Below are 12,590 nucleotides of genomic sequence, written 5' to 3' on the forward strand. Positions count from 1 at the left end.
CAATTTTGCAAGTTACTTCCTGTGATTGTAGCAATATTCTGTTATGAATTTAGAGCTAGTTACTGAGTTTCCACTGTCCCTCTGATGTCACACTAAGCATTATATTCAGAAATAAGTGCAAACCAATGAGAGGTTTTGATAAGAATTGTTCAGGTTCTGAGATGTGAAAAATGAAGTACATAAGGTAATCACAAGAAATGTAAATCTTCTATCAAATCTTTTTTTTTTTCTTTTTTTTTTTTCTCCTTGCAGGCTCTAAAGCCAAATTATTTCTTGAAGAACATATTTAAAATGTGGAAAAAGAAATACAGAAGCATATTGACATTGCAAAAGTACATTTTGCTCTAACTGTGCTTTAGTAGGATATAATTTTTTTCAAACATAAAACAAAAATTCTCCCAAAGTGATGCTACACAAAAGCTAATCCATAAATGCATTGCTATTCTTCCTATTTGTAAACATTTTTCCTTAGAATATGCTAAATAAATGCATTTTGAAATGTACATGACATGATTTTCTATCAGTGACCCCAAAGTAATGCAAGATTAATGCTTCAGTGGTTGCCTTGTTTTAGTATGACAGGTAATGCATTAAACTTGCTGAGGAAAAGGCAGTGAAGTATGAGTCCAGCTGACTACATTTTCATTTAGCTGTGAGGACAGAATAGCTATAATGAAATTTGTAACCCTGGACAGTTTCTCGTTTGATTCAGGGCCTGGGATTTTGCTCTGGCAGTCTGTGGATTGAAACAAAGTATTGATTTTATAAACTCTGTGCCATCTTGATTTCGTGTGCGAGTGGTCATTGTATCTGTTTTATGAATAATGGGCAGGTGAGCTCCCAGTAAAAGATGTAAAATGGATTAATTCACAATGAACTGAGCTTTGAGGGAGAAAGTTCTCCAGCTGATATATTGACATGCTATTGAGGAGTTGCTCTGAGTAAAACAGTCCAATTATTTTCTTATATTACCTTCTTAGTGAGCTAAGAGATAATTTATGTTCTCAAAAGTCATATAGGGGAGTTGCTGTAGTCTTTATTTTAAGGCTGAATCTTAGTCTTCCTGAAATGTGCTGAAATACAGAGAAGATGATGGTTCATGGCAGCAGCCTGGACTTCATGCTGATATCCATTTTACTGATACATGGTAGAGAAGAAAAATGCACATCTGTGCAGTATGTTGTGGAGGCTGTTTGATGCAGTGTTTCCTACTTTGTGGATATAAGTGTGTGAGATTTGTTTAAGCATGGACTGGGTGTAAATGAGTTTTGTCTTACTTTTGCAGGGCCAAACTTGTGCAAGTAGTGTAGAGAAAGATGCACTAAGTTTAATCTTTTTACTGTGGGCATCTGGTTTAAAGATATATCCCTCATATCCTTTCTCTCTTTGCTTCTTAACCATTGTATGCACCTGCCTTTGCTCACTGTTTAGAGGATTAAATGTCAACGTGTGATTCCCTGAGACACAGAGAATGGTTTGCGTTGTAGGCGACTGTAAAGCCCACCCAGTTCCAACCACTGCCATGGGCAGGGCTGTCCCCCAGCAGCTCAGGCTGCCCAGGACTCCATCCAACCTGGCCCTGAGCGCCTCCAGGGATGGGGCAGCTTCTCTGGGCAGCTTTGCCACTGCCTCACCACCCTCAGAGTAAAGAATTTTCTCTTAGTATCTAACTAAATCTCCAACTTGTGCAACCGTTCCAAAGGCTGAGTGTTCTGAAGAAACCACACTTTTCCAGCATTCTCACATTGATTGGAGTCTTGCTGCCTTCATTAGCCTGATGATCAGCTTGAGAAAAGCTTTTTTATTTACTTTCTTAGGCCACTTTGGCTGGAGGCACTCTCAAACATTAATGAATTACACCACTGTTGAAACAAATACCAGGCCCTGACCCAGCTTATCAGTATGGTGAACTTCACTGAGCTGGCAAGTTTAAGGGCTGATAGGAAAATGCTGAAAATAGAAACAGGAAAGGTGGAAGGAACAATCATTTTGGTTGTGCTCTCCATCGAGTCTTCTCTGCAATTAGAGACTGCTTTGATTTTCTAAAACCAGTACTGTGAATGGAGAATAATTTTGTGTATCCATGGAGCTAAGAGGGATTGTGAGCTTCATGTTCCTCTTGTCATTTACCTTCAGTATTCATTGCTTGCCCAATAAAGTGCATTCTGTGCTTTTGGCAGTCACTCAAAACATCTTGAAAATGTTGCATATTTCTGCAGGTCTTTTTTATGTAGCGTATGATGAAGTATTTTCTGTCTTGTTTCACTGCCTCTTTGCCCTGAAACTCCACTGCTTGTCCACCTGCTGTGTAAAACAGTGTCTTATTCCATATAAAATATTCCTCTTTTGGTTGATATACTTCAGTGTGTGAACTTAAAACTGGGTTGTTTTTTTTTTTTTTGAAGCAGAGAAAACTGAATACTTGTGGAAAATAAACACAAAAGTTACATGAGCACAGCTGAGTGCAATTTATCTTTCCATTTGAGAGAATACTTATATACTTATGGGGATATGCTTACAATCTTCATTCAGCTCTACATACTGATGTTAAGCACTAGGTATTTTGACTTCAGACACCTTGCTATTTCCAGAATAACTAAGCAGCAGGAAGGTCAATAAGAGGATTATTACAGAGAGATCTTTTTAGTACCTTACACTAATTAAATGAGACAAAGGGTGATAGTGGAAACTAACCTACTGTGTAGATAGCAAGTTGTGGATTCCTAGACCTCCTAGAGTATTCAGAATTTTACTTCAAGAATTTTGAGCAATTTGTGGAGAACTGGGATTTCTGTAATATTCACAGGCATCTTCTGCAATTAAACCCAGTTCAGAAGTGACTGTCTTTTCCAGTGGAAATATGATTGCTAGCTTCAAAATGCATGAGAATTGTTTGGATTTAAAGCAGCCAAGATAGAAATAGAGTTTTAGAGCTTTAGCTGGTGCAAATAATCTGATAGACGCATCTGATGCATCGAAGAAAGCCCAAACCACAGATCCTCTGAGTAGAAAGCACATTGAAAATGTTACTGCAAAAATCCCAGGCAAACTCAACTAGCATGAGGTATGCTTCAGTAAGGATTCTAGCATGCTGGCCATAAATCTAACCAGGAATTGGGAGGGAAGCCACTATTCTGTGCCTGTCACATGGTTAGGCATGCTTTTTCTACGTCCCAAATTGAAGAGGCATTCCTTTTGCACAGATTCCTTTTCAACTCTCTGTATGTCTGAAGTGTTTTAATAATTATCAGAATTAACTATTGATAAAACTAAATGCTATCAGTATGAAAACAACTACATGGGATTGTAAAGGCTCTCAGAAGTAGGAAAACAGTTGCTTGTTTCACCTGAATGCATGTTTCTTGTGCAGATGCATTTGCAAGCAATCGTGATTTGATCTACTTTCCCTGAAATCTAGAGCCCTTGTGTTATATAATGTGAGGTTAGGCTGTTCATTTTTAAAGTAGTTGTTTGGAATTTTGTATATCTCTTGTCACTCATCACATGTGGTCCCTTGTTTTACTTAATTGCAGTTTGAGGTGCTGGTAATCTAATTTTTTAGCTATGCCTGCAGCACATGGTAGTTTCAAAGAGTACGCTTGCAAGCATTACATCTTTGCAAGTTAGATGTTAAGCTCTGAAGAAAATTAGAAACCCTTTATTCATGTCCAACTTGTTAAAAACTTTGGTTGAAGCAGTCACCTAATAACCTGCAGGTTGCAAGGAGTCTTCAATTATGCTTCGTATAGTCCCTTCTGCTACAGAAGTCTTTCAACTTCACAAAATAATGACAAGAGACAGCATGCTTTAATGCAAAATTCAGATTCTTCCCTAGAGTAGACATCTTATGAGTGTTCCTAGAGAACAAGTACCAGTGTGTGGTTGGGTTATTAGAAACTGTTACATTTATTCACAATGTGAGCTGGCTTGCTGACTTGCTCTCGGTTTGGTGTTTTGAACTCCAGACCACAGCAGATTGAGGTAAGACTTTGGGCCATTAGTTGATTGAAAAACTAAAAAGTCTGTGCCCAGCAAAGTGTGACTTGGAAGAAATTTTTAAATTAGATAGTTTTGATAGGATTACTCCCATAAAAGGCAAAATCAACATCCTTCATGTGAGGATTATGACTTGCAAAACGTCAAGGTAGTTCTATTCCTCTTGGGATCCAACGGTTTCCTAAAGAAAAGGCTGCCAGAATCTGTCAAAACAAGGCATATTTTTCTTAGCCTCAGTCTCCCAGATAGCACAGCTGCATTTGCTGAGCTTTCTTCTAATAAAATCAACCTGAGGCTGACATTAAAATAAAGATTTTGCCGAAGTTACAGAAAGGTAAGATGTGCTTCTGTGACATGAGTCATTAATGAATAGGAGGGCTAACCTGACTTGTCATAAACTGTGTAGGATGCATGAAAAAGAGAAAAGTAAATGAAAGACTAAATTAAAATGAAAGATAAATCCTTTCCAATATATTAAAATCTATATTAAGTCCCTTAGGTAGGCTGACAATGAATAATGTCAATATTATTTTGGTGAAGGGTAGGAGGAACAACAGCAAAAGTTATAGTGAAAATTTGCTGCAGAGTACCAATAATGGGTTTGCAGTCTTTTACTGGATTTTACTGGATTTCTTTGTCATATATTTTTTCTAGTTTAAAGGAGAAATGAATATGAATCATCAGGAAATGTTCCAAATTTTAAATGAGGCATCTTCATTATCCAGAAATTATATTAACTCATTTGATGGCAACTATACTATCTAGACATGAATAAAGGGAGCTCAAAAGGCAGAAGCACTGTGTGCTAAAACAAAAGAGATTAAACTGCCTGATCAAGTTAAAACAACTCTGGATAATGCAGTAAAATAAACACAGGACAGTGTTCTTCATTACTTCATTATATGGTCTGTTTTGAGTTACCATTTTTTTACTATATATTTTCAGAAAGATCTTACCAAAAAAAAAAAAAAAAAGTGTGTCAAGAAGGAATCAATTTCTGCTTAGAAAAATGACCTATAGGAAAGACGGAGATTTTGAGTAATCCTGTTGCTTTAGATATTCTGAATGTTAGTAGAAAATTTGGGGTATGAAAGTCCCCTCATTACAAGAAAGACATTGGGGCCCTGGAGTGTGTCCAGATAAGGGCAGTGAAGCGGTGGAGGGTCTGAAGCATAGGTCTTGTTGGGAGTGGTTGAGGGAACTAGGCTTGTTTAGTCTGGAGAAGAGAAGGCTCAAGGGAAACCCTAGTGCTCTCTACAACTGCCTGAAAGTTGAGCCAAGGGAGGTTCAGGTTAGGTGTTAAGAACGATTTCTTTTCCAGAAGAATGGTGATGCATTGGAACAGGCTGCCCAGGGAAGTAGTGGAGTCCCTGGAAGCGTTCAATAACAGTGCAAATGTGACATTTAGAGACATGGTTTAGTGGACATGGTGGTAAGGGTTCAACAGTGGATGGACTATATGATCTTAGGTGGTCTTTTCCTTAATGATTCTATGATGCTATGATTCACATTTAGAAAACATCTTGAGCACCTACTGTCAGAGAAAAAAATTCCAGACAAATACAGTGATGACTCTGAAAGGTCAATAGTGGAAGTGTCAAAGTAATCTTGTATGTATCTTACAAGATGGCCATGAGTGTTCCCAGAACCTACTAATAATCCCCTGGTGAGTGAGGTGTGATGAGTGCGAAACACTGCAGAGAAGCCATACAGAATGAGCATATAATCATAGTCATTTCTGCCTGACAACTTCAGCTGTTGGGAGAAAATTATGTGTTAATATTTTGTGAATCAGATGTGGACTATTTCAGAACTCAGAAAACCTGAATCTTCTTACTGAGAAAAATGGGCATAAAATGAAGCAGTAAAAAATTAAATAGAATAAAATAATGAGAAGACACGAACAAATCGAATTAAATGTTGATCTTTATCCCCAGGGCCTTACAATAGACTCAAGAAACTAATGGTCAAGTATTAATCAATGTGACTGTCATATTCAGAAATTCAGGTTGCTTGTGCAAGTACCCAATACTTTGGATCTATCTTATGACTGTTTACTTTTAAAAGTGATGAGGTGATATCATCGTTGCAAAAAACAGATCACATTTTGAAATGTTTATGTTTTTATTCAACTTTAAGGTTTTTGATTGTTGTAGTTATACAAGGTATGTTCTTATGTGATGCATAACTTTTCAGTAATGGCATTTAGCATCAGTGAAATTCCATATCTCATAGACACTGAAAAATACAGACACTATAAATGCCTAGTGCTTCACAGAGGGCTCTTAGGTCAATGTGGACAATCTATAATATAATGGCTTAGATATGAAATCATATTTTAAAATAACTTGTATGTATATTGCCTGGTAATGTTGCAGAAGATGAATTTATTTATTGTCATTGTACTTAACAGTGAAAGCACAGTACTGCAATAAACTCTTGCCCTCTAAAATACATTTACCTTGTCACCAAGGTAGCTTACTAATGTGATTTTCTACCCTTCACAAAATGAAGATAACGCTTGCTGCAGTTGCTATGATACAAGACTAGTGCACTGAACTTTCTGCTGCATCGCAGCACACATTCTGTTGTCACCCAATTCATTGTCACTGCTGCTAGAACTTTCTAAACTCCTATGTGAAATAGTTAATCGAATCTTGCAAAACAGGATTTACTGGTATTTTCTTAGCATTCTCTGAATGACTAATAGCAATAGTACTTAGCTTTAACTAGACTGTAGGGCTGAATATTAGAATCTGGGTGTGAATTACAGAATCTCACCTAAAAGGCAGCCTGTGACATAGGCTGCAGCAGAAGAAGATATACCCTTTCTTGTTTTTTTGAATTTTACCATTATGCCTAAACATGTCACCTACCTTTGTTTCTGCAAAGCTTACGTGTCTGTAATAGGCTTAATCAATCTTCTACTCCAGGAGGGAGAAAGAGGTATATAATGTACCTTCATCCTGCAAATCTATGATATATTTTAAAATAGGATAAATTGCCTCCTTTTGGAGCCTTCTTAGTTAGAAAGGATGCTAAGGCAGATAGATTAAATGAGATACCTAACTTTTAGATGGCTAAAACTATCAGAGAGAGAGAAAATCCACAAAGTGGATTTTTTTAAAACCCTGGACTGGGGATAACCCAAAGCAAGATTAGCAGGTGGAAATGTGGCAGAATTGGAAGTATACAGCTATAATGTTGGATACAGCAATAAGTTAAGAGCCATGGTAGTCATAGTGTAATAGCATGGAGAAACAGTTGTGTGGAGAAGGGTCTGAGAAATACTAATGCACCTCCCTTCAATGGGAAAACAAATCTTTTGTGAAAGTAGAGAGATGACAATTCTGTGAGAATAGCTTTTTACTCATTCACATTCTCTGCCTCAATCTCCCAAAACAGGAGTTGACAGCCTGTGTTTCTTGAGAGATGTATAACATGTTCTCTGTCAACTCTGGTGACTGTATTGTCAGGGAATCCTATTATGATGGCATTGCACCCACGAGACAAAGGCTTAAGATAAGAAAATAAAACTTTTGGAAATACTGGCTTCCTACTGACAGTTGATTAGACTGCAAAAGAGATGCTCCTTCTATTTTTCTGTAGCCTGGAAATCCATCAGGTGTTCTCCAAGCTATTAATAATGATTTAGCTAGCAATGCCAGGTAGGTTTAATGGATTTCCCTGCCAGTGCACTGAATGTGTTTGCAGTGAAGCGTGAAACAACCTGTTTTAATGACTTACCTTGCTTGCTTAGACCTGACGTTAGTTTTTTCAAAGGCAACTGTTTGTTTATTAATTGAACAAGCAACCACTTGTCAGTGAGTGGAAAATTAATTTTAAGGTCTGAAAACTAATATGCACTGTACATTACGAAGCAAAACTGAAAATTTTCTGATAAACCTATTGAAAAATAAGTAATGCTGTCTGTTGATTTTGAGATGCTTTCTTCCTACTGATACACAGTATGTAAATAGATGTACTTCTTTCACTGCAGCTGGGATGACAGCAGCTCAGTTAGTAGTGGCCTCAGCGACACTCTTGACAACCTCAGCACAGATGATTTGAACACCACCTCATCTGTCAGCTCTTACTCCAATATAACTGCCTCTTCAAGAAAGAATGCTCATGCCCAGGTAAGTAGTTTTCCATTGCCATTTCTGCTACACCACTCAGGTATGCAGTATTAAAAAACAAACAAAAAATGCCTCCAAAACAAATGAAATATTTATATTTTACCAGCTCAGATCCTGTCTTTGGATGTTAGCTTGTATTTTGGATAGGGTTATGGACCAACACATGTCTTGAAGTCTTGTCCAATCATATTTTCCAAAGCCCCACAAAGGAAACATTAAATGTCTAACTATCTCTTAAATTTTAATTATTTGGTTCCCTATTGCAGATGAAACACTGCCCGTGATCTGTTGGTCTCTGTCACTTTTGATTCATAATTAATCTTTTTTTTCCTTTTAAATCACAAACACTGATCCTTTTATCCAAGTTTTGCACAACACTGTGAAAGCTGTGAGTTCTGAGAAAGCTCTATATAGCTTTATATAAAGCTTCATATACGGTACATATATTTGTGTATGTAGGTAAGTATATACATATGTGGGTGGATAGGTGAATGGATGGACAAATATATAGATAGATAATGAAAAGTTTTTGTGCCAGACACCTTTCTATTTCTTCCTAGCTCCCCTTAAAATTTCAAGTGATAAAAAAGCTGACATAGGCTGCTTACAGGACTTGGTTCATGAAAAATCAAGAAAAAAGGGAAGAGTTAGTCCCGCTAGAACAGTATGGCATCTTCTGTTTATAAACAAGGAACCTTGAGACTGAAAACTCAGCATAGGAGAAAAGTTTTTGCCTCCAGTGATTTCATGTCAAAAATCCAGGAGCCAAGACTGACACCCTGAATTCCATAGAGACTTCTGCAGGCAGCCAGTGCCTGCAGTTGAGAGAGCCATTTTGTAGATGTACGTTATGGCGGACTGTGTCAATATGAGAGCACATTTTTTATTTCCCCATAGACAATGGAGAAGTAGTTACCTGGGAACGGAGATTGCTTTAATCTGCAATAGAAGCTCTGAAATGAGTTTCAGGCTGATTCTGTACTCGTGAGATGGTACTCACACAGATGCCAGCATTCTTCAGTTTTTACCATTGCTTTCCCATTCAATCAGGTCCTCCCATGGTTGCTAACTGGAGATCTGCTTCTCTCTTTTCGTACCAACAGTGACAGCCAGCTGGGTCCTGGCTAACTTGTTCCAGTGCACTATCATCATCATCACTGAGAAATCTCAGACTGACCATTTAACTCTTTCTGGGTTTTCTGCTTGAGTGAACTCACCTTCTGAATGCTCATTATACTAGCTGCATTTTGTTCTGTGATAAACATAAAAGCAGCATGTTTTCAAACACTGCTTTTCTGCCAACACTGCATTATGTCATGAAAGCTATGAACATTAGTTTTTACATCAAGCAGATTAATCAGAAAACTGAGTATTCCAGACTGGCTGCAATCTGAGCCAGAAGCTGAGATAAGCTCAGTATTTAAGGATTTTGCCAGCTGTTCTCCAGGTGCTGGACATAATCTTGCAATGCAGAGGTCCCTTTTGCCATCTTCACATGATTGTAGCAATGCAGGCTGGTTATAACCTGAGGTTTACATTGCATATTTTGTTGTTGTTTACATAGTAAAACAGGATTAACATTGCTTTTGGGGTCCAGTAATAGTGAAAAAAAAGGCTTTTAAAAAGCATTGTTTTTGTCATTCCTTGGAAATGGTGTAGGTTGCTTTAAAAAATGTATAGCTATGTATTTATAACTGCTCATTTATGAGAAAAATTCTGAGAACATTACACGTTTGAAAATAGCACCAAGACAAACTCTCATCTGAAGGACCCTGTAATATTTGTGTAGAAGTTTTGTTTAGGTTTTTTTTCCCAACAGTCCTTATCCCAAATCTATGCAAGCCTCTCCAAAATAGATATGAAATTTCGGGAGTGCTGACTGCCTTTGTGTTTTCTATGCTTTAAATGAAAAATGTGTAAATAATAATTGATTACTCTGATTATCTAGTCAGTATTAATCCTTCTTATGACAGCAGCGCCTAGGAAACAACAACAGAGGGGTCTCTGTGAAAGAGCTGTGGTAACAGAATAATAAATAACTCTCCTCTGATCACCATCCAGGTTGTAGGACTGCTTAAGGTGGCTGTGTAGGGACAGGGCTGTCACACAATAAGTAGTGATATCTGACTGACACACTGGTTTTATTGTTAGAGGTGTAGGTAAACTAAATGTAAAGATGAAAGAGGAAAGAGGACAGGCTGCTGGGATGGTGATGTGCCATTGAGGCTTGAGACTGAGGTAGGGAGGCTTTGGGAAAACGGAGGAGGAAAGGTGACAACAAACAACCTGTCAGCACAGAGATAGTGAGTCTCAACACCAGAGGTAGGATCAGTCCCTGGCATTTCTATTTATGCCACTTCCAAAGCTGGTGTGGTGCCTGCATTTTGGGTTGCTCCCTGCAACATGCTGCTTTCACCTGGAGCTATGGGGGGGCAACTGCCACAGCACTGTGGGATCTCCTGGGATCTTCCACGTGGGTCTGAGTTTCTGAGCAATCATGAGCCCAGCTGGTTACCTTCCCTCCTGGTGGGGTACTGCTTGCAAAAGCTGTTCTTCTGGCTTATGCACTTAAAGCAACTTTCTTGATCAAAATGATTAAGCTTAGTGGAGACAAATGTGGAGAAAAGCCATCAGCCCCTGCAGCACTGATGTTAGTAGAGATGCTATGCTTTGTCACTGGTGGTATAGCATAATCAGTGCTGCTGGAGCAGTGGTTCTAACTTGGTTAGCAGAAGGTTTCAGCAGGTAAATAAAAGCAAGAAAGCAGCCTACAATGAGGCTAGTAGTATCTTTAGAGATTGTCCTAATCAGGCTTTTAGTGAAACCCCTCAGCACAGTGAGTTTTCTGTGAAATTCATAGGCAGATGATAAAAAATAAAGTGTTAGAGCTGATGATGAGAGTAAATTATATTTTACTTCATACCAGCTCGCCTGTGAAGGGAAGAGTTGAATTCTTCTGAAAATAAGAGTATAAAAAGGAAAACGTCTTTCCCAAAATAGGAGACATTTTAGGCGAGAGTTTTCTATGTCCTTCAGTTCAAATGCAACAAGCTTATTCTTCTCCCTTCCTGGGACTTAAATCAGCAAGTTCTGAAGGTGCTGAAACTGACTGTTTTCCATACTAATCTCTTGCAGCTGAAGACAGACTTGGAGAAGCGCTCAGTTACAGACAGCGAAACTTGGGGCAGCACTGAAGAGCTGAAGAAACCAGAGGAAGATTTTGACAGCAACATAGACAGCAGTGGCAAGTGGAAAGGCCTTCCTTCGGGGCTGTCTGAAGAGTCAGAGAAGGGGGGGCAGAAAGCACCCCTCTCGCAGACGGGATCCTGGAGGAGAGGCATGACTACACAAGTAGGAGCCACTCAGTCCAGGCACAAAGCAGGGACCAGTGCTCTCAAGACCCCAGGTAGGAGATTTCTGTAGTTCAGTTTCCTGCATTAAGAATTAAGCTTTATACTTTGACTTCACTTAAAAGCAATAAGGATTTTTTAAAGGGTTGAAAATAGTTAATGGATGTTATAAGTGAGTGGCAGACATCAAAAACCGTGTGTTGGTGTTTATTCTCCCAACTGATTCCAAGCCAAGATTGTGTGCTACATTGCACACTATTAAGTTATTAATCAAACATGTGTAGATAATCTGTGATTGCATTTTGTTTCATTATCATGTCAGTACACAATATCTACCAGGCAATTCTTCAAAAAAAATTTTGGACTCATTTCTGCCTTGTCATTATTCTCTAGAAAAAATAAACCTATACTGAACATATGTGTAGAAATCACAAAAGGTTAAAAGTTGAGTTTAAAAGTTTCAACCTTTAAAGGTCAAACCAGGGGACTCAAATTTAGTGTTTCTGAACTAAACCTGAATTGCCACATTCTATGTACTGTAGGTATCTTATAGTCTATTTTTAAGAAATAAAAATTCTAAAACTATTCATTTTACAAACTTCCTTCTATTCTAGATGACTTCTTATCTTCTGAAAAGCTTCTCAGAAGTAATAGCTGCTTTTGTAATCTACTTTTGCAGCAAAAAATCCAAAGTTGTTGGAAGCCATCTATTAATACCTTCTAATTTATCATGTTATTAAAGCACTATCAGTCCTTTGTAGGACATTTTCTAGCACTTTTGACCTGTCCTGATGAAACACTTCATGAGTGTGTATTAACCCTCAGTTGTACTAATAAGGAACTTCTCAGAATGAACTTACTGTGAGCCACTTTTGTTTCTTAGCAATTTGGAACTGCTGTTAGTCAGCCTCTGATCTTGTACGATCACTCAGGATCATTGCAGCAGTAAGTGCTCATATGGTTGCAGCAGTGACACCCTCATAGTAGCAATTAAAAGAAGAGATCCTACCAAGGTAGCCATGTGCCAAGCTAAGTTTCACAGGTCTTCTGTTTTGTGGAAGGTTCAGTTGAACTTGCTACCATGCAACACAGAACAGAGGCTCTA

The 12,590-nt window shown here is 38.2% G+C and overlaps 1 protein-coding gene across 11 annotated transcripts in view; it reads left to right on the forward strand.

Moving 5' to 3' along the window:
- LOC100539795 (neuron navigator 3) overlaps positions 1 to 12,590 on the forward strand; it is a 398,436-nt gene that overhangs the window by 327,639 nt on the left and 58,207 nt on the right. For all 11 annotated transcript variants that reach the window (XM_031553711.2, XM_031553705.2, XM_031553709.2 and 8 more), the window contains 2 exons: positions 7,997 to 8,135; positions 11,271 to 11,541. In XM_031553711.2, coding sequence (XP_031409571.1) covers positions 7,997 to 8,135; positions 11,271 to 11,541 — 410 coding nt within the window. The remainder of the gene's footprint in view (positions 1 to 7,996; positions 8,136 to 11,270; positions 11,542 to 12,590) is intronic.

The sequence above is a fragment of the Meleagris gallopavo genome, chromosome 1 (assembly GCF_905368555.1).
Source record: "Meleagris gallopavo chromosome 1, MGAL_WU_HG_1.1, whole genome shotgun sequence".
Classification (NCBI taxonomy): domain Eukaryota; kingdom Metazoa; phylum Chordata; class Aves; order Galliformes; family Phasianidae; genus Meleagris; species Meleagris gallopavo.